Here is a 25,259-nt window from a genome sequence, read left to right on the forward strand (position 1 = left end):
GACAGTGGTGTCAATGTTTGTGTTCACAGAGACACTATTCTATAATGATAGTGATGTCAGTGTTTGTGTTCACAGAGACACTATTCTATAATGACAGTGATGTCAATGTTTGTGTTCACAGAGACACTATTCTATAATGACAGTGGTGTCAATGTTTGTGTTCACAGAGACACTATTCTATAATGATAGTGATGTCAGTGTTTGTGTTCACAGAGACACTATTCTATAATGACAGTGATGTCAATGTTTGTGTTCACAGAGACACTATTCTATAATGATAGTGATGTCAGTGTTTGTGTTCACAGAGACACTATACTATAATGACAGTGATGTCAATGTTTGTGTTCACAGAGACACTATTCTGTAATGACAGTGATGTCAGTGTTTGTGTTCACAGAGACACTATTCTATAATGATAGTGATGTCAATGTTTGTGTTCACAGAGACACTATTCTATAATGATAGTGGTGTCAATGTTTGTGTTCACAGAGACATTATTCTATAATGACAGTGATGTCAATGTTTGTGTTCACAGAGACACTATTCTATAATGACAGTGGTGTCAATGTTTGTGTTCACAGAGACATTATTCTATAATGACAGTGATGTCAGTGTTTGTGTTCACCGAGAGTTGTTCTATAAAGACTTAGAAAGCAGTGTTAATATTATCACCATATTTCCTATGATGTTGTAAATGACTGCGACAGCAGATGCACTAGTTTTTGATAGCTTAACGCCTCAAACTTTTTTTAAATAGCTAAAACACTATCACTACATTTTTGTGTAGCATAAAGTATGAAGCTTTCTTGCATCTCTAAGACATTTAAAATTTATGTTCTAGTACGTTTTTACTATTATCTAATACTGCTAAGACAATGCCACTATATAGATACACAGCGATAAAAACAAAACAAATTATTTCGTTGATGTTGAACATTAAATATATCTGTACTTACGCAATCATATATGATACACATGCTTTAGGAGACTCGTCCTTGATGAGATCACATGTGTACCACCCAAATTTCACTCCTCCGTAAACTCTCTTTACGGGACAAAACACCTGCAGTGTGTTGACATAGCTGTAAAGGTAACAAAATCTAGATGTTCTTTATTGGTAACAGACGTACAGATATATTGAGTGAAACGTTATGGCAATTGTTAACTCTATCCATATACGTTACAACTTAATTCATCCTGTCGGAATAAACATGGTAAGCAACATACTGTACATAGAATAAGGGTTTTATATGTCAAAAATGGTTATGTCAATGATTTGTAATTAATTGTAATATTTCCACACAGCGCACCTGATATTGTGAATAAAACAGATTTTGACACAAAACAGGCCAATTAATGTTATTGTCGTTATTCGTTATTTAAATCCCAACGTCAAAATGTCAATAAAAGAAATATAAAATGATCACAAAGACCTTAATTCCCAATCCGCTGCTTGCAACAGTTTCGTTATTCGAATCCCCAATCAGCGGGTTCGTTATTCGAATCTCCAATCAGCGGATTTGTTATCCGAATCCTCAATAACGAATAACGAATCCGCTGCTAACTTCAGCCCTCTTGTTTGTTTCAGATATCATACGACACATGTTACACACACGACGTCATATAGCTTACAGTATCAGATACCATACGACACATGTAACACACACGACGTCATACCACTGTCAATATCAGATACCATACGACACATGTTACACACACGACGTCATACCACTGTCAATATCAAATACCATACGATACATGTTACACACACGACGTCATATAGCTGTCAGTATCAGATACCATACGACACATGTTACACACACGACGTCATATAGCTGTCAGTATCAGATACCATACGACACATGTTACACACACGACGTCATATAGCTGTCAGTATCAGATACCATACGACACGTGTTACACACACGACGTCATACCACTGTCAATATCAGATACATTGTACCATACGACACATGTTACACACACGACGTCATACAGCTGACTGTATCAGATACCATACGACACGTGTTACACACACAACGTCATACCACTGTTAATATCAGATACCATACGACACAGGTTACACACACGACGTCATACAGTCGTTGATATCAGGTAACATACGACACATGTTATACGCACGACTTCATAGCTATATTAATCATATCAGGTAAGAAAACAAAAGATCCGTGATTATCCTCTCAACCTTACCTGTAATATAGATCTGACAGTCGATCCAGTGGCAACGTCTTTAGAGTAATTGTTTCCGGTATCGGATTCTAAAACAAAAAATGTTACTAGTTTTATTATACTAAATAACAAGAGCCCCAAGGACCTTAACGGTCAGATGAGTTCAGAAATTAAAAATGATAGTTGATGTGTTGTAGTATCTTACCGCTAGGGAGATATTTCTGTCCGTCCGTCCGTCTTGTACGTACTGAATGTACGTTCATGTACGTAACACCGACGTTTGTCAGCGCACTCGCAGCTTCATCCCTGAGGGGTTTCATTAAACTATACATATTGATGAAGGATCCAAATATCTTGAACAGTTTCGAGTTTCAGTGTTTGGGGGTCAAGGTCAATGCGGCCGTTACTATTGCTCAGAAAATCCCTGTTAAATAGGAATTTAACACATTTGACCAGTGAGGCTTGAAAGGAGATTAAGATCATTCGTTTGAACATCATTGGTAGTCCTTTATCCCTGCATGTTTCTAGCCCCGCATCATGACTCTGTGCCAATTTTTTTTTTGATTAGAACAAAGTTGTTTAAATAATTTCACATATGTGACACCAGTGATGGACGACGGCCGATACACGACCACTTCAATAGATCACTTCGCCTCAGTTGACCTCAAAAATGCGATTTTGCATGCAGTATATGATAACAGTCATAAAACGTGACACCATAACATCGCCAAAAGACAGTGTGTAAATTTCTTTTTCTTTTCGTTTGCTCTGTTGATACAACTCGACTTGAAGAGTTCATAATGGTGTCATATAGGTGAGACCATTTTCGAGGTGTATAAGTGTATTGATGGGAAAATTTTAAGTCACTTCGTGTCAATACTACACAGCATACTAAAACGAGTTATATTTTACTTAATTAAGGTCGAGGACAATTATGCTTTAGTTCTTGAAAGTTCTTTAAACAAATAAATTTCATGTTTACATATTATTTGCCAAAGTTTTAAAATTGTCACAATCTAACAAAAAGAATGCACAGTTGATAAATCATGCAAGTGTTAGGTGATACATTTTTTGTACTAGTAAAAGGAAAACTACTGCAAATAAAACTATGTTTGTAATTAAAATATATCGATGATGCGAGAGCACAATGTTATATTAACCAAAGAAGGGCTTTACACAGCCACCACTGAAGATCACCAAAAGAACATCTATGAAAGTTCTGTATTAGTTCAACTGGCTGGAAACGTTCAGAACTATTCACACTAGGTGTTCTACTAAAATCGTTTACAAATAGTGCTTATTGTAAGGGGGGCCGTTACATATGTCCTAAAAACTACCCCTGCAGTCGTAAATGAAGAAGTTGATATCGCAATAGTGTTTGTGATGTCATACTTCACCTATATACCAATTTTAATCACAATCACAATTGATCGATGTAAAATGTTTGACCAATCAGCAGCTTCCGTGTTGTTTGCTATGGCAACGAAACCAACGCCGCGGTTGTATTAAGACTCCCCTTATACCCCTATACACCAATTTTCATCGAAATCGACAAGATATAACATTCAATCAACAGAAATTTGCGTGTGGTTGTTATTGGCAACTTAATCCTAACAATTGAAGTAGAATTCAACTATATACCACTTTTCATCGAAATTGAACAATATCTATTTTTCGACCAATCAGAAAGCCTCGGTGTGGTTGCTTTGACAACCGATGCAGTTGTTTTCATATTCGCCTAATGCCCATATACACCAATTTTCATCCTAATCGAATAATGCATTTCGACCAATCAGAGGCCGAGAAATGGCTGCAATTTAGAGAGGTTGCGAGAGTGACAGGTGTCCCACGATATACCTACACTCTTAATTTACTAAAAATCGCACAATATTGAAATTTCGACCAATCAGGGGCCAGTAAATGGCGGCCTTTTTTCCAAAAATGAACGCTGCAGCTATTATCACCACGCCATACTACAGCTACGTATTAAATTTCATCAAGATTGGACATTACCTTTTCTTCGTCGATTTCTTGGGTTTTCGATTTTGTTAATGGAGACAATTTCCTTTGGCTGGTTTGTAACCTTTTTACGAAGGCTTCACCTATATTGGTTGTGGCGAGGCTTGGTAGGCCTTTTTTGGTTCGCCGACTTTTTTTCGAGATGATTTCTAATGTTTTATAATAAAGAGTATGCATGATTATGTGATCGTTTTAACAAAATAAAATTATTATTATTACTATTTAAGGTGTCCTGTGGTGATCTGGACATTAAGGTCATTTAAGAAATTTGGGGTTTGGTATTATATTTAAATGTATGTCTACAACTGAGCTTCAATGGCAGCCGGTCTAATGCTATTCAATTCTAACCTAAACTAGCGAAGACAAACGATAATAAATATTTATTATAATAGGAAACCATTACAGAAGTCCCCCAAACGTAACCCCATAGTCCGCAATATACAAATTTTCTGGTTATGGCAACGAAACCAAGGCGGTTGAATTTGCAGTCCCCTGATATCCCTATACCATTTTTATTAAAATCGAATAATATAAAACTTTCGACCAATCAGAAGTCTCCGCATGATTCCTTTTACAACGAAATACATTAAGTTAATTTTACAGTCCCCTAATACTTCTAAATACCAAATTTCATCAAAATTCAATATCTAAACTGTACAAATCACAGATCAGGAAATGGCGGCCATTTTGTTAAAATGTTAAAGTGAGGTCAAGAGAGTGACTGGTGTTCCATGTACCTTACTAACAAATTTCACCAAAATCGGTCAATATCTAAATTTGGACCAATCTGAGGCCAGGAAATGGCGGCCATTCTTGGTTGACTGGTCCCGCGGGAAAGAAAGGGTCAGTTGCACACCCCCTGACCATGATAAACCCTTATGTCAAGTTTCATTAAGTTCCTTCAAATATATTTCGAGACCAGTGTCGGACAAAATTACGGTGGAAGAAGAACTCTGTTTGATTAGTAAATGCATGGAAGTAAAGCGTTGGATTTACTAACATTTTTAATTCAGGAGAAACAGATAGGAAAGGATAACGCTAGGAGAGCTGTTATAAGATATGTAATATTGGCAGTGTTGGTTTAATACACCACCTTGTACACCACTAAATTGCAATTGTGAACTATTTCTGTAACTTGCTTAGCTTTGTAAATCATTAAATTGTGTTTTGAACTAAGCTGCTGGGTTTCATCTTTCTGTTAATATCACGTAACAAAGAAACGGAGTAATCACAATAACCGTGTAATGAAGGGAATCGCAATGCACTCTGGGAGAGATTGGAAAGATGGCTGTTGAAAAGGTGGCTCCGTCTTTGACAATGATAATATTTGTTCATTCATCGTACGAGCAAAATTCCTGGATATAGTCTTTAAAAATCGTTGTCAAATGTAAGTATAAGCATTGAACTGCTTTCATTTGGAAGTTATGGGCTGATGAATGCGCGCTTCATGTTGAATTTGCCTTTGTCCAGTTGGCATTCATAAGCCCATAACTTTCAAATGAAAGAAACTCAATGCTTAAGTATCACACAGTCGCGACTTTGTGTACTGATATTCCCCGTTGGATTCAGATATTGGAGAGAGATTTTCCCCGTCGGAATTTTGGGTGCTTTTATAATTTGCCAATTAAGGTACTTTATAGCTGTAATCCAAACAAATTGTTGATTACTAATAGTTTATTGTAGTCAATGTTTAATGCCAAAACTCTGTCCATCGTGTTTTGATCGCGATTATTGGGTATTTTTGACAAAATTCATAGCAAATTCGTCGTTTGACAGTAGGGCAGCCGGATAATATTGAGCATCAATCAAACACGGCAAGTTTATGAGATTAACGAATTACTGATATGTATCAAGGAAATAGCGTAGAATTCCGTGGGTATCATCATATTTCCGATAGTATGTTAAAATGCCACGTATCACTATAAAACATACCCCAGCCATGTCCTTACGCCCTTCGGATAGATACTCCCCGTCGGATTTGTATATACTCCCCGTCGGATTCGTAACTTCCGGTATCACCCGGTGGATGTGCAGAGATGCGGTAGTTCTGTCCATTGGTCTCACAATGAGATACAATGTATGGAATACTCCTTGTAGTATGAGCTAGGGGACACGGGCGAAGGTACTGGTAATCACTGCCATCACACCGATTTAACTTACGCTGTTCATTTGTTTTACCTCTTATTTTCACTGTTCATCTATTTATTTATATATTAATCTATGTATATATCTAGATATTTATCTATCTTTTTAACTATATATTTGTTTATGTATTTCTACGTTTTCTAATAAATTAAAATAGACCTTCGGCGAATTAATCATCGACCAATGGGAGCATTAACACAAACATAACGATATTGTTCGTTGCTTTTCTACTAAACTTGTGTAAATAGTCAATGTTCTACGTCTATATGTGATCGTTTGTAATTTGCCTGTGTCTTGATAAAGGGACAGATTGCCTGTAAAAGTCAATGATTACGGTGAACTTGAACTTACAAACCTGAAACTCATACTCGAGAAAGATATCCTGGTCTTCCATGCATGCTAATACCGTAAGCACTATAAATGAACATAGATTTTGTAAAAAGAGTAACAATGACCTTGACCAAAAAATTAAACTTATTCGAGACATTAAAGTGATTAATTTGTCTAAAGTTGAATAAAAAATAAACTTCAAGGAATGAAGTCATTGGAGATCTGAAAGGCAATTTTTCAGATAGTAGAGAAGAGCTTGACCTCGACCGCCAATCCTGAAACTCAAAGTTGTCCAAGACATTATGGTGCGAAATTTGGTCGTCAAAACCCCTCAAGGAATGCAACCACTAAAGCGCTGGAAATTAATTTTGTAAAAATAATTACGGTCATCTTGACATTTTCCTGAAACTCGAACTCGTCCGAGATGTAATAGTCCCTTTTAATGTGTAAAGTTTGATCATAATCCTTCAAAGAATAAAGTCACTAGAGTGCTGACAATATTTGGTGTTACTGACAATTGTACCTGTGTACAAACATACGGACGGAGAGGAAGCTGTTCTGTCATTCTGGTCATGTAATCGTTTCCTATATTCTATTTATTATTTCAAAAAGAATTGTAAATGACAATGAAGTTTAAAAGTAACACGATTGCCTTGTTCAATACTGTACAAACTTTGCTTGAAAAAACTATTGAGAGTCTTACCATGTTTGGCCACATAAGGAACGTCTTCTTCTGAAGCACGTAATGCAATACTTCCTGCACCGAAGCTGAGTTTTTGTGAAAATCAGATATTTGACTTTTATTTAATATTACCAGCATACTGGCGACAAGGACAAAGGCAAGGATGATAGTTCTCTTTTGTGTGCGTGAAGGCATGGTCAGCAACTTTCCCGATCCGGGTCTACAAAAAACAAAGTAACAGCAAGTATTAGCTGAAAGCTAAGCGGGCTACCAACAGCATTATTTAAGAAATAATTAACGATGATTCGTGTATTGTTGCAGGATATACAGCGAGAACGAGGATATTTTGCAATTAAATTAATAACGAAGGCCGCAGGCCTGAGTTATTAATTAAAATTGCAAAATATCCGAGTCCGAGTTGTATATCCTGCAACAATACACGAGTCAAAGTTGATTATTTCTATTCTACCATGTACTGTTTAGTTCTGAGATCGACCTCTTTCTAATAGAAAAAATGCAAAGAAACCCCGAGAAAACCTTGTAATTTATTTCTGGAGTATTGCATTATTTGTTGATGAAATATACAGGCAATACAGTACTACGATCAAGAGCATCTATCAAATGGCATTGATTTTGAAAAAAAAAGGATAAAAAAAAATAAAAAAAATAAAACGGGGGGCCTCCGTAGGATTCGAACTCGCATCGTGATAAAAATTTATTGAAAGACTAACCCATTAGCCCACTCGGCTATGGTAACCTTTTATAAAATGTGTGAATATTAGATATATAAAATTGTAACATCCGTGACTCACTACCGTGTATTATTGGCACGAGCGTGGGTTATTGGAAAATAATACATGGTTTTAAACCAATCAAAACTGGCGTTACATAGCAAACATGGTAGAATTATCAGTAAGGGGGCTACAACCAGCATTATTTATCAGTAAGAGGCTACTAACAGTAAAATAGTGATTAGAGGTCTACCAATAGCATTATTTATTAGCAAACAGTAGTAGTAAAGGTTGAGATGGTTTGGTATGTTAATTAATACTTGCGTAGCTATGCTGAGAGTTTATTTCTGAGAGATATGGGCAGGTGGCGCTGCGGAGTTTCTCGCGTATGCATGTCCCTCTGATTTTATCGATTTACGACCATAACCAAGCAACAGCGCCACCGTGTGTGCAATAACATATAACAATGCCAAATAATTTTGAACAATTTAATCTTATCAATCACATTTTTTTGCAAATAATTCCACCAATTGTTCTTCTACGAATTATGATATTATGGACAGCATGTAACCAATTACGTCCTATGAATAATTCTAGCGAGCCAATAAATACACAGACTATTTATATCCACATGTAATCGGTCGAGTCAAGATGGCGGATACGACTGCGGACGACGATTTGTCGTCTCCGGACAATCTATCTTCTCATGGTAATACGAGCCCGAAACAGTACTTTGAGATGCAACCCGTGTCTCTCCAAGACTGTGGTGAGTCAGTAAACAATACATGTGATACAGATACCGGTGATTTCGAAGAATATACCGATTGTTTTGAAACGGACAGTAACACCGATCTTGATAATACATGTACGTTACTTGATCCCTCATTGAACTTGTCAATGTCCCAAGGCCCTAGCAGTTCTCTGCAACTATCGTGTATTCCTGACCAAGCTTTTTATTCAAAGTTTAGATGAAGAACTGTATAATCAACCCAAAGAACTTTATATTTCTAAATTGTTGAAGCTTACATACAGCTCACTTTGACTCCATTACCCGGTATAGGACAACGTTATTGAACAGAGCGAGATATATCGAGGGGTGCCCCGAAGGTGATCTTGTCACAAGGAAAAGTACCCTGAAAGGGGGCTCAAGTGCTTGTAAATACGCCAATGACTGTTACATCTTGTATCAACTCATTCAGGGTGACAGAAGTGATATTTGCACCATATTGATTCGACAACGTCCAAAACTCTAATCTTCCACACCTGACCTTACGCCTTGTGGTCCGAGTATGGTGAACCTAGCGAGTACTATACATAGTCTAGTCGAGCGATTTTCAGCTCTTGAAAATAACATGAAATCCTGTCTGAAACGCGAAAAGGATTCGGCATCCAAGATCCATCTTATTGAATTAGAAAATAAGAATCTTAGAACTCAATTAGACGGTCATATTGACGAGTCGCGCTCCAAGTTAACAAGTTCGAGTTATAAGGCTATATCGGAAACATATATTTCCAAAGAATGTATTGGCCATGAAACGTGTTTGGAAAGTTTGGACAAATTATCATCTGAATTAACCTCTCTCTTCTCTGCCGTAAGCGAGGTTAAGAAAAGTCAAAGAACTCTTTTGAAACAAATGAGTAATACCCCTGTTGGTACCCCTGACATTCCTGTCAGACAGGTAAACAGTATTACTAGTGGGTCACACACGCCTAACATTAGACATTCCGACACGCGTGCTCGCTCCACTGCCCCGCAAGGTCACCAATGTCAACCCGTGTGCTCTCCTACGGTGGCCCTTGAGCGTATTGAGCAGTCTGCAAATACTGCGATCTCCCCCAGAAACCGCTCCTGGCAACACTTCGGTCGTTGATACTGCAAATTTGCCGTCAGATTCAGTGCTAATTACCTCTTGTTTCGCCAATCCAGACACCAAGACCTCTCAATCTTTTGCAATTGTAGAATCAAATAATCAACGTGACTCACAAAATTCTCTTAATTATGCAAATGCCGTTTGTAAAATTCCAATTCGAATTGGCCGGCGCGACCCGCCCTCCGACACCCTCAAAAGAGGAACTTAAATGAAATGTTGGAGCTCACAGAGCTAAGGCGGCTCAGTTCTATATCGGTAACATCGGCAAATCCACCACCGAATCGGGCATTGTGAATTATCTGGCGTCAGCTGGAGTTACAGTTTCTAAAATAAACATGTTCAACTCCAGGAATGGTTTACTTTCTGCAAAAATTGTTGTTCCGAGACCTCAGGCACATATTCTTGAACAACAAAACTTCTGGCCAAAAAAAGGTTAGGTGCAGAAAATGGCTACGCAATAAAGTTTGGCGTGAAAAGTTAGCACCACGCCAACCGGTGTCTTCCTTCAGTGATATAAATGTTGCATCGCATGATTAACATTTTGCATGTGTTTCCTCTTTGGTTCATCATGTCACTATCAGTGTTTTGCTGGAACGTCAGAGGAATAATCTCGTCTTCGCTATGTATAAATAAACTTCTATCAAACAACGCGTATGACGTAGGCCTCCTGTGCGAACTACGATTACCGACTAGATGTGCAGACTTTCCGTGTAGCATTCACGAAAGCTATAACACTTACCCTTCACCTACTGACACTAATTATAATTCCATATGTTGTGGTAGTTGTGGACTTGTATTTCTAGTTCATAAGAACCTCTGTTACTCTGTAGAGGGAATAGATATTAGTCAATCAAATCGTATAATCGGAATTAGTATACACCGTGTTGATTCCACACCGCTTTTTCTGTTTGGTTTATACATGCCAAGCGATTCTAGTTTAACAGAATTTACAGAACTCATTGACTCACTCGCAGACATCATTAAGTTATACGCTGAAAATGGTGACGTAGTAGTAGTTGGTGATTTCAACGCTCAATATGATACATTTCCGGCGTCATACTCAGCTCGACGGAAGAAGCATCTACTCCATGAACTAATCTCTTCCAATAATCTTATCGCCATTAATAAATCAAATGTGTGCGATAGTCTCTCCCACACTTTCACCCCAACTGAAACTACCATTGACTACATTCTGACGAAAGACACTATGACCGATTGTGTTGAATCAGCAAGAGTTTTTTCCACTCCTGACACAGATATAGCATCTGACCATGTTCTTTAAGATCGCCACCCATAGTACACTCCTCATGTCTCAAACCATCAGTCCATCTGAAATGGAAATCGTGTAATGTTGACCATCTGATACAATACCAGTTGGCGGTTGACAGTGTTTTGGTACAATGACTTTGATATTAAGGGCCCAGCAGACATCGATCTATTCAATGAGATCGTTACGGATACTCTAATTACCTGTGCACAGTCTTGTATCCCAGTATCGCGATATAACCCTCGTTTGAAACCTTATTGGAATAATTATGTGAAAGCAGCTCATAAGACTGCTCGTGACAGGCGGAATGAGTGGATCGTTGACGAGAAACCGCGTGGGTTTCAACATCCATCTTATCGACTGTACAAAAACGCAAAACGCGCTTTCAAAAATGTCCAGTGCTCTGCGTATGACGAATATTTACGTTCCCTGCAGCAAAATTTGAATGATGCTGCGGATTGTGACAGTAAAACATTCTTGCGGGCTCTGAAGCAATTTAAAGGCGACACTCGTTGTAATTATTCACCGTTAAAAGTGGGTAATGAAACCTTAAGGTCTCCAGTTGAGATAACGGAGGCTTTCGGTAAATATTTTCAAACAATTTACATGGCTAATTCAAAACGAGCGGTTCCGATTGAGGTCGAAATATCAGACGGACTTACTGATGATCTTGATACAGAAGAACTGAACAGAAAACCAGTGTTTTCTGAAATCGAACGGGCAATTAGAAGTCTAAAGCTAGGAAAAGCCACGAGTGTAGACAGTATACAGAATGAACATTTAAGGTATGGAGGCCGAACTCTAATACTGTGTATACTGAAGCTTTTCACCAAGTGCATGGAGTTGGAACACGTCCCAACTATCTGGTAAAAAGGCATTATTCTTCCAATATTTAAAGGTGGTACTAAGTCCCGTGGTGATCCGACAAGTTATAGGCCCATTTCCCTTCTTTGTTGCATCTATAAACTTTTTGAAAAAGTCATCAGTGTTCGCATACAGGATTCATTAGTCACTTCAGATACCGTATTTCCGAACGCACAACAAAACGGCTTCAGAAAATCCCTAGGATGTTCATCTGCCAAATATGCCCTGCAAGAAACTATCCATCATAATCTTGAACTGAATAGTAAAGTTTTTATAGCATTTTTGGATATCAAAAAGGCTTTTGACACTGTTTGGCACGCTGGACTTTTCCACAAAATTCACAATCTCGGAATCACTGGTAATCTCTTTAACACCATTCGAGACTCCTACACGGACATAATGAGTGCTGTGACGTGGCATGGCATGACGTCACAGTGGTTTTATGTTGGATCTGGTGTTAGGCAAGGCGGTGTATTATCTACGTTTTTATACCAGTCATTCATAGACAATCTTCTTGATCTTCTAGAAAATAGTAAAAACGGTGCGAATGTTGCGATTCTTAATACTGGTAATCCGACTCTTGTCGACGACATTACGTTGATAAGTACGTCACCTCTAGCTCTTCAAAGACTCCTGGATATATGTCAGACTTATAGTGAAAAGTGGAAATTCGAATTTAATAACTCGAAATGTAAAATTGTTGTAGTTGGTAACTTTATTCCGAGCCGCCCGAACTTTGCCTGGAGGCTTGGTTCTGACAGCATAGAGACCGCTGTATCCCAGGTTCACCTTGGGACAATAATCTCATCTACGATGTCCAACATGGAAAGAGTACAAACTGCGTGTGACAAAGGAAGAAGAACACTCCACTCGATAATTGGCATTTGCCCATCTACCGCCATTAATCCTCTTATCAAGGCCAGCTTATATAAGAAAGTCGTTTTGCCGTCTATTCTTTACGGATGTGAACATTGGTTAAACCTTACCGTAAGTGATATTACCAAGCTAACACGCTTCCACCACTACGCTGCCAAACTTATCATCTGTGTTCATCGGCGGGCCAGATCGGATATGGTAGAACCAATGCTTGGTTTATTTAGAATATCCGCGGAAATTGACAGGAGAAAGCTGTGTTTCTTACAGAAAGTTATCTCCCTTGACTGCTCTTTTCTGGTTAAAAGGATTTTCTTAGCGCGACTATATTCGTTTCTGAGCGCGCATGCCTTCAAACCTGGATGTCCTCGCGCCAACGGGTACTTCCTAGATATAACCAATGTGCTCCAGAGATATAAACTATTTCCGTACCTTGTTACATATACTCAAACCTACGTCTTTCCTCCGAAACGACAATGGAAACGTCTAGTAAAGGCGGCTATATCTAGTACCGAAAACAAAGCCTTGCAGGATCGCATGGCATCTGATCGCGATTTTGAGTTGTTTCGCGCGTGCCACTGCTCATATGGACCTTACGTTATGTGGCAAGTCGCGGAATCTTTACCAGACACCCAGATAATTCAATCGTTATGTGCAACATTGACCTCAAGCTATGTTAGTGCAGTGTGTGTCTTGTGCAACCAGCCCTTCAGCGATGTCATCGTGCATAGCAGCTCCATCTGCCCCCACTTCAGGGAATCACGTGAATTTTTCCTACAAGATATTCTGAACGATTTTGGCCCACGTGTTTTCAACATCGTGACATGCGAGAACAACGTATCATTTGTTCAAGTCCTACTAGGCGCTAGTAAGAACATTCCATTTGATGATGACATTTGCAGGAATCGCTTCCTTATGAAGGCGGCTCGATTCGTCGTTAGAGTCACGCGCTTATTCTCGCCCTGATTCTGATGTAAGTACGCGATATTGAGTAAGCTACATAGTAGCTACTCATGGAAAGCGCGCTAAATGAACTCTTCACTTATTTTGATATTCCTTATTTATTTTTTCTGTCGATTTTGTTGTATTCCACTTATCTCCTTTGGGAGGAAATAAAGTTTGATGATGATGATCGAGCTAAGATCCTTGTCCTCGACTGACTTTGGGTTACAGCGATGCTTTCGCAAGGAACGCTGAGTATAGTTCTAGACTCTTTACATGCACACCAATTAAACAAAGTGCATGATTAATTACTGCCACCGATAGGGGTCGAACCCGGGACCTCTGGGTTACTAGTCTTGCTCTCAACTGATCGACCTAGTATATACCAGGGTTACAGTAGCAACGACAGAGGAACCATGACCAAACAGTTTCAATTGCAACCTTATCTTAAATGTACCTGGTGCATTTATTGCGTATTTTATAGCGGGGTTTCATGCTTTATATCATGAAGATAATCTCTTTTCTTCAGGACGTACATTATATGTATTTGTACTATATCACGATAAATGTTAAAAAGTATTTATATTGACGTGTACATCACGTTGAAAATAGATAAAACTATTTGTCTATCCGAATATGGGGGCCAGTAAATCACCCTAAATATAGATAATCTATTTATTGATCAGGACATGGGCGTAGTAAATCACCCTAAATATAGATAATATATTTATTGATCAGGACATGGGCGTAGTAAATCACCCTAAAGATAGATAATCTATTTATTGATCAGGACATGGGCGTAGTAAATCACCCTAAATATAGATAATCTATTTATTGATCAGGACATGGGCGCAGTAAATCACCCTAAAGATAGATAATCTATTTATTGATCAGGACATGGGCGTAGTAAATCACCCTAAATATAGACAATCAATATTAATCAGGACATGGCCCCAGTAAATTACCCTAAAGATAGATAATCTATTTATTGATCAGGACATGGGCGCAGTAAATCACCCTAAAGATAGATAATCTATTTATTGATCAGGACATCGGCGCAGTAAATCGACCTAAAAATAGATAATCTATTTATTGATCAGGCCATGGGCGCAGTAAATCACCCTAAAGATAGATAATATATTTATTAATCAGGACATGGGCGCAGTTAATCACCCTAAAGATAGATAATATATTTATTAATCAGGACATGGGCGCAGTAAATTACCCTAAAGATAGATAATCTATTTATTAATCAGGACATGGGCGCAGTAAATCACCCTAAATATAGATAATCTATTTATTAATCAGGACATGGGCGCAGTAAATCACTCTAAATATAGATAATCTATTTATTAATCAGGACATGGGCGCAGTAAATCACTCTAAAGATAGATAATCTATTTATTGATCAGGCCATGGGCGCAGTAAATCACCCTAAAGATAGATAATATATTTATTAATCAGGACATGGGCCCAGTTAATCACCCTAAAGATAGATAATATATTTATTAATCAGGACATGGGCGCAGTAAATTACCCTAAAGATAGATAATCTATTTATTAATCAGGACATGGGCGCAGTAAATCACCCTAAATATAGATAATCTATTTATTAATCAGGACATGGGCGCAGTAAATCACTCTAAATATAGATAATCTATTTATTAATCAGGACATGGGCGCAGTAAATCACTCTAAAGATAGATAATCTATTTATTGATCAGGACATGGGCGCAGTAAATCACCCTAAAGATAAATAAAACTACTAATCAATCAAAAAGTGGACGCAGTATGTCAAGGTAAAGACAGATACAATTATTTATTAATCAGACTGTGTGCGCGGTACATTAAGCTAGAAATAGAAAAATAACTATAAAGATGTATATATCAGAAGATCGGCGCAGTAAATCAAGCTAAACATCAATGAAAATATCTACATCAATAAAGCAGAATATCACAGTAAACATTTATCAAATTGTATGTATTTATTAGGACGTGGGTGCAGTATATCACAATAAACATTAATAAAATTGTATGTATTTATTAGGTGTATACCAGATACATGACACAATTCAGTAGGTGTATACCAGATACACGACACACTTGAGTAGGTGTATACCAGATACACGACACAATTGAGTAGGTGTATACCAGATACACGACACACTTAAGTAGGTGTATATCCGATACACGATACACTTGAGTAGGTGTATACCAGATACACGACACACTTGAGTAGGTGTATACCAGATACACGACACACTTGAGTAGGTGTATACCAAATACACGACACACTTGAGTAGGTGTATACCAGATCCACGACACACTTGAGTAGGTGTATACCAGATAAACAACACATTTAAGTAGGTGTATACCAGATACACGACACACTTGAGTAGCTGTATACTAAATACACGACACACTTGAGTAGGTGTATACCAGATACACGATACACTTGAGTAGGTGTATACCAGATACACGGCACACTTGAGTAGGTGTATACCAGATACACGATAAACTTGAGTAGGTGTATACCAGATACACGACACATTTGGACAGGTGTATACCAGATACACGACACACATTAGTAGGTGTATACCAGATACACGATACATTTGGGTAGGTGTATACCAGATACACGACACACTTGAGCAGGTGTATACCAGATACACGATACACTTGAGTAGGTGTATACCAGATACACGACACACATTAGTAGGTGTATACCAGATACACGATACATTTGTATAGGTGTATAGCAGATACACGATACATTTGGGCAGGTGTATACCAGATACACGACATACGTGAGTAGGTGTATACAAGATACACGATACATTGAGCAGGTGTATAACAGATACACGACACACTTGAGTATGTGTATACCAGATACACGACACACTTGAGTAGGTGTATCCCAGATACACGACACACTTGAGTAGGTGTATACCAGATACACGACACACTTGAGTGGGTGTATACCAGATACACGACACACTTGAGTGGGTGTATAATAGATACATGACACATTTGAGTAGATGTATAACAGATACAAGACACACTTGAGTGGGTGTATACCAGATACACGACACACTTGAGTAGGTGTATACCAGATACACGACCGTTTGGGTAGGTGTATACCAGATACACGACCGTTTGGGTAGGTGTATACCAGATACACGACCGTTTGGGTAGGTGTATACCAGATACACGACCGTTTGAGTATGTGTATACCAGATACACGACACACTTGAGTGGGTGTATACCACATACACGACACATGTAAGTAGATGTATACCAGATACACGACACAATTGAGTAGGTGTATACCAGAGACACGACACACTTGAGTATGTGTATACCAGATAAACGACACATTTAAGTAGATGTATACCAGATAAACGACACACTTGAGTAGGTGTATACCAGATACACGACACACTTGAGTATGTGTATACCAGATACACGACACATTTGGGTAGATGTATACCAGATACACTACACATTTGAGTAAGTGTATACCAGATACACGACACACTTGAGTAGGTGTATACGAGATACACGACACACTTGAGTGGGTGTATACCACATACACGAAACATTTAATTAGGTGTATACCAGATACACGACACACTTGAGTAGGTGTATACCAGATACACGACACACTTGAGTATGTGTATACCAGATACACGACACATTTAAGTAGGTGTATACCAGATACACGACACACTTGAGTAGATATATACCTGTTACACGACACACCTGAGTAGGTGTATACCAGATACACGACACACTTGAGTAGGTGTATACCAGATACACGACCCACTTGAGTAGGTGTATACCAGATACACGACAAATTTGAGTAGGTGTATACCAGATACACGACACACTTGAGTAGGTGTATACCAGATACACGACACACTTGAGTAGATATATCCAGTTACACGACACACTGAGTAGGTGTATAACCAGATACACGACACACTTGAGTAGGTGTATACCAGATACACGACCCACTTGAGTAGGTGTATACCAGATACACGTCAAATTTGAGTAGGTGTATACCAGATAAACTACACACTTGAGTAGGTGTATACCAGATACACGAAACATTTGAGTATGTGTATACCAGATACACGACACACTTGAGTAGGTGTATACCAGATACACGACACACTTGAGTAGGTGTATACCTGGTACACGACACACCTGAGTAGCTGTATACTAAATACACGACACATTTGAGTAGATGCATACCAGATACACGACACATTTAAGTAGGTGTATATCCGATACACGATACACTTGAGTAGCTGTATACCAGATACACGACACACTTGAGTAGGTGTATACCAGATACACGCACACTTGAGTAGGTGTATACCAGATACACGACACATTTGAGTAGGTGTATACCAGATACACGACACATTTGAGTAGATGTATAACAGATACACGACACATTTGAGTAGGTGTATACCAGATACACGATACACTTGAGTAGGTGTATACCAGATACACGACACACTTGAGTAGGTGTATACCAGATACACGACACACTTGAGTAGGTGTATACCAGATACACGACACACTTGATTAGGTGTATACCAGATACACGACACATTTGGGCAGGTGTATAGCAGATACACGATTCATTTGGATAGGTGTATACCAGATACACGACACACTTGAGTAGGTGTATACCAGATACACGGCACACTTGAGAAGGTGTATACCAGATACACGACACACTTGAGTAGGTGTATACCAGATACACGACACACTTGAGTAGGTGTATACCAGATACACGACACACTTGAGTAAGTGTATACCAGAGACACGACACACTTGAGTAGGTGTATACCAGATACACGATACACTTAAGTAGGTGTATACCAGATACACGACACATTTGGGCAGGTGTATACCAGATACACGATACACTTAAGTAGGTGTATACCAGATACACGACACATTTGGGCAGGTGTATACCAGATACACGACACATTTGGGCAGGTGTATAGCAGATACACGATTCATTTGGATAGGTGTATACCAGATACACGATACACTAGAGAAGGTGTATACCAGATACACGATAAACTTGAGTAGGTGTATACCTGATACACGATACACTTGGGTGGGTGTATATTAGATACATGATACACTTGAGTTGCTCTATACCAGATACACGACACATTTGAGTAGGTGTATACCAGATACACGACACACTTGAGTAGGTGTATACCAGATACACGACACACTTGAGTAGGTGTATATCAGATACACGATACACTTGAGTGGGTGTTTACCAAATACACGACACACTTGATTAGGTGTATACCAGATACACGACACACTTGAGTAGGTGTATGCAAGATAAACGACACACTTGAGTAGGTGTATACCATATACACGACACACTTGAGTAGGTGTATACCAGATACACGACACATTGAGTAGGTGTATACCAGATACACGATCAACTTGAGTAGGTGTATACCTGATACACGATACACTTGGGTGGGTGTATATTAGATACACGATACACTTGAGTTGCTCTATACCAGATACACGACACATTTGAGTAGGTGTATACCAGATACACGAAACACTTGAGTGGGTGTATACTAGATACACGACACACTTGAGTAGGTGTATATCAGATACACGATACACTTGAGTGGGTGTTTACCAAATACACGACACACTTGAGTAGGTGTATACCAGATACACGAAACATTTGAGTATGTGTATACCAGATACACGACACACTTGAGTAGGTGTATACCTGGTACACGACACACCTGAGTAGCTGTATACTAAATACACGACACATTTGAGTAGATGCATACCAGATACACGACACATTTAAGTAGGTGTATATCCGATACACGATACACTTGAGTAGCTGTATACCAGATAAACGACACACTTGAGTAGGTGTATACCAGATACACGAAACATTTGAGTATGTGTATACCAGATACACGACACACCTGAGTAGCTGTATACTAAATACACGACACATTTGAGTAGATGCATACCAGATACACGACACATTTAAGTAGGTGTATATCCGATACACGATACACTTGAGTAGCTGTATACCAGATACACGACACACTTGAGTAGGTGTATACCAGATACACGGCACACTTGAGAAGGTGTATACCAGATACACGACATACTTGAGTAGATATATACCTGTTACACGACACACCTGAGTAGCTGTATACTAAATACACGACACATTTGAGTAGATGCATACCAGATACAGGACACATTTGGACAGGTGTATACCAGATACACGATACACTTGAGTAGGTGTATACCAGATACACGACACACTTGAGTAGGTGTATACCAGATACACGACACATTTGGGTAGATGTATACCAGATACACGACACATTTGAGTAGGTGTATACCAGATACACGAAACACTTGAGTAGGTGTATACCAGATACACGACACACTTGAGTAGGTGTATACCAGATACACGACACACTTGAGTAGGTGTATACCAGATACACGATACACTTGAGTAGGTGTATACCACATACACGACACATTTGGACAGGTGTATACCAGATACACGATACACTTGAGTAGGTGTATACCAGATACACGACACATTTGGACAGGTGTATACCAGATACACGACACACTTGAGTAGGTGTATACCAGATACACGACACACTTGAGTAGGTGTATACCAGATACACGACACACTTGAGTAGGTGTATACCAGATACACGACACACTTGAGTAGGTGTATACCAGATACACGACACATTTGGGCAGGTGTATAGCAGATACACGACACACTTGAGTAGGTCTATACCACATACACGATAAACTTGAGTAGGTGTATACCAGATACACGACACATTTGGACAGGTGTATACCAGATACACGACACATTTGGGCAGGTGTATAGCAGATACTCGATTCATTTGGATAGGTGTATACCAGATACACGATAAACTTGAGTAGGTGTATACCTGATACACGACACATTTGGGTAGGTGTATACCAGATAAACGACACACTTGAGTAGGTGTATACCAGATACACGAAACACTTGAGTGGGTGTATACTAGATACACGACACACTTGAGTAGGTGTATATCAGATACACGATACACTTGAGTGGGTGTTTACCAAATACACGACACACTTGAGTAGGTGTATACCAGATACACGAAACATTTGAGTATGTGTATACCAGATACACGACACACTTGAGTAGGTGTATACCTGGTACACGACACACCTGAGTAGCTGTATACTAAATACACGACACATTTGAGTAGATGCATACCAGATACACGACACATTTAAGTAGGTGTATATCCGATACACGATACACTTGAGTAGCTGTATACCAGATAAACGACACACTTGAGTAGGTGTATACCAGATACACGAAACATTTGAGTATGTGTATACCAGATACACGACACACCTGAGTAGCTGTATACTAAATACACGACACATTTGAGTAGATGCATACCAGATACACGACACATTTAAGTAGGTGTATATCCGATACACGATACACTTGAGTAGCTGTATACCAGATACACGACACACTTGAGTAGGTGTATACCAGATACACGGCACACTTGAGAAGGTGTATACCAGATACACGACATACTTGAGTAGATATATACCTGTTACACGACACACCTGAGTAGCTGTATACTAAATACACGACACATTTGAGTAGATGCATACCAGATACAGGACACATTTGGACAGGTGTATACCAGATACACGATACACTTGAGTAGGTGTATACCAGATACACGACACACTTGAGTAGGTGTATACCAGATACACGACACATTTGGGTAGATGTATACCAGATACACGACACATTTGAGTAGGTGTATACCAGATACACGAAACACTTGAGTAGGTGTATACCAGATACACGACACACTTGAGTAGGTGTATACCAGATACACGACACACTTGAGTAGGTGTATACCAGATACACGATACACTTGAGTAGGTGTATACCAGATACACGACACATTTGGACAGGTGTATACCAGATACACGATACACTTGAGTAGGTGTATACCAGATACACGACACATTTGGACAGGTGTATACCAGATACACGACACACTTGAGTAGGTGTATACCAGATACACGACACACTTGAGTAGGTGTATACCAGATACACGACACACTTGAGTAGGTGTATACCAGATACACGACACACTTGAGTAGGTGTATACCAGATACACGACACATTTGGGCAGGTGTATACCAGATACACGACACACTTGAGTAGGTGTATACCAGATACACGATAACACTTGAGTAGGCTGTATACCAGATACACGACACATTTGAGTAGGTGCTATACCAGATACACGACACACTTGAGTAGGTGTATACCAGATACACGACACACTTGAGTAGGTGTATATCAGATACACGACACACTTGAGTAGGGGTTATAACCAGATACCGACACACTTGAGTAGGTGTATACCAGATACACGACACACTTGAGTAGGTGTATACCAGATACACGACACACTTGAGTAGGTGTATACCAGATACACGACACACTTGAGTAGGTGTATACCAGATACACGACACACTTGAGTAGGTGTATACCAGATACACGATACACTTGAGTAGGTGTATACCACAATACACGACACATTTGGCAGGTGTATACCAGATACACGAACACATTTGAGTAGGTGTATACCAGATACCCGATACATTTGGAGTAGGTGTATACCAGATACACGACACACTTGAGTAGGTGTATACCAGATACACGACACACTTGAGTAGGTGTATATCAGATACACGATACACTTGAGTGGGTGTTTACCAAATACACGACACACTTGATTAGGTGTATACCAGATACACGACACACTTGAGTAGGTGTATGCAAGATACACGACACACTTGAGTAGGTGTATACCATATACACGACACACTTGAGTAGGTGTATACCAGATACACGACACATTGAGAAGGTGTATACCAGATACACGACACACTTGAGTGGGTGTATACCAGATACACGATAAACTTGAGTAGGTGTATACCTGATACACGATACACTTGGGTGGGTGTATATTAGATACACGATACACTTGAGTTGCTCTATACCAGATACACGACACATTTGAGTAGGTGTATATCAGATACACGAAACACTTGAGTGGGTGTATACTAGATACATGACACACTTGAGTAGGTGTATATCAGATACACGATACACTTGAGTGGGTGTTTACCAAATACACGACACTCTTGAGTAGGTGTATACCTGGTACACGACACACCTGAGTAGCTGTATACTAAATACACGACACATTTAAGTAGGTGTATATCCGATACACGACAATGAGTAGGTGTATACCAGATACACGACACACTGAGGGGTGTATACCAGATACACGAATAAACTTGAGTAGGTGTATACCTGATACACGCTACACTTGGGGGGTTTTGTTGTATATTAAGATACACGATACCCTTGAGTGCTCTCTCTACCAGATACACGACACATTTGGTAGGTGTATAACCATATACACGAAACACTTGAGTGGGTGTATACTAGATACACGACCATTTGATTAGGTGTCTCTCAGATACACGATACACTGAGTGGGTGTTTACCAAATACACGACACACTTGAGTAGGTGATACCAATACACGGAACATTGAGTAGTGTATACAAGATACCACGATACATTGGTAGGTGTATACCAGATACACGATACACTTGAGTAGGGTGTATACCAGATACACGACACACTTTGAGTAGGTGTATACCAGATACACGACACACTTGAGTAGGTGTATAACAGATACACGACACACTTGAGTAGGTGTATACCAGATACACGAAACACTTGAGTAGGTGTATACCAGATACACGACACACTTGAGTAGGTGTATACCAGATACACGACACACTTGAGTATGTGTATACCAGATACACGATACACTTGAGTAGGTGTATACCAGATACACGACACATTTGGACAGGTGTATACCAGATACACGATACACTTGAGTAGGTGTATACCAGATACACGACACATTTGGACAGGTGTATACCAGATACACGACACACTTGAGTAGGTGTATACCAGATACACGACACACTTGAGTAGGTGTATACCAGATACACGACACACTTGAGTAGGTGTATACCAGATACACGACACACTTGAGTAGGTGTATACCAGATACACGACACATTTGGGCAGGTGTATAGCAGATACACGACACACTTGAGTAGGTGTATACCAGATACACGATAAACTTGAGTAGGTGTATACCAGATACACGACACATTTGGACAGGTGTATACCAGATACACGACACATTTGGGCAGGTGTATAGCAGATACACGATTCATTTGGATACACACTTGAGTAGGTGTATACCAGATACACGACACACTTGAGTAGGTGTATACCAGATACACGACACACTTGAGTAGGTGTATACAAGATACACGACACATTTGAGTAGGTGTATACCAGATACACGACACACTTGAGTAGGTGTATACCAGATACACGACACACTTGAGTAGGTGTATACCAGATACACGACACACTTGAGTGGGTGTATACCAGATACACGATAAACTTGAGTAGGTGTATACCTGATACACGATACACTTGGGTGGGTGTATATTAGATACACGATACACTTGAGTTGCTCTATAACCAGATACACGACACATTTGAGTAGTGTATACCAGATACACGACACACTTGAGTAGGGTGTATACTACGATACACGACACACTTGAGTAGGTGTATATCAGATACACGATACACTTGAGTGAGGTGTTTACCAATACACGACACACTTGAGTAGGTGTTACCAGATACAAGACACATTTGAGTAGGTGTATACCAAGATACACGACACACTTGAAGTAGTGTATACCATATACACGACACACTTGAGTAGGTGTATACCAGATACACGACACATTGAGTAGGTGTATACCAGATACACGACACACTTGAGTGGGTGTATACCAGATACACGATAAACTTGAGTAGGTGTATACCTGATACACGATACACTTGGGTGGGTGTATATTAGATACACGATACACTTGAGTTGCTCTATACCAGATACACGACACATTTGAGTAGGTGTATACCAGATACACGAAACACTTGAGTGGGTGTATACTAGATACACGACACACTTGAGTAGGTGTATATCAGATACACGATACACTTGAGTGGGTGTTTACCAAATACACGACACTCTTGAGTATGTGTATACCTGGTACACGACACACCTGAGTAGCTGTATACTA

At 39.3% G+C, this 25,259-nt stretch overlaps 1 protein-coding gene across 1 annotated transcript in view; it reads right to left on the reverse strand.

Moving 5' to 3' along the window:
• Positions 1-25,259, reverse strand: part of LOC117329930 — an 85,097-nt gene that overhangs the window by 19,061 nt on the left and 40,777 nt on the right. Inside the window, exons 2-4 of the mRNA XM_033888161.1 lie at positions 7,388-7,586; positions 2,212-2,279; positions 957-1,082 (exon numbers count right to left, since the gene is read on the reverse strand). Coding sequence (XP_033744052.1) covers positions 957-1,082; positions 2,212-2,279; positions 7,388-7,561 — 368 coding nt within the window. The 5' untranslated portion in view covers positions 7,562-7,586. The remainder of the gene's footprint in view (positions 1-956; positions 1,083-2,211; positions 2,280-7,387; positions 7,587-25,259) is intronic.

The sequence above is a fragment of the Pecten maximus genome, chromosome 6, assembly GCF_902652985.1.
Source record: "Pecten maximus chromosome 6, xPecMax1.1, whole genome shotgun sequence".
Taxonomy (NCBI): Eukaryota; Metazoa; Mollusca; class Bivalvia; order Pectinida; family Pectinidae; genus Pecten; species Pecten maximus.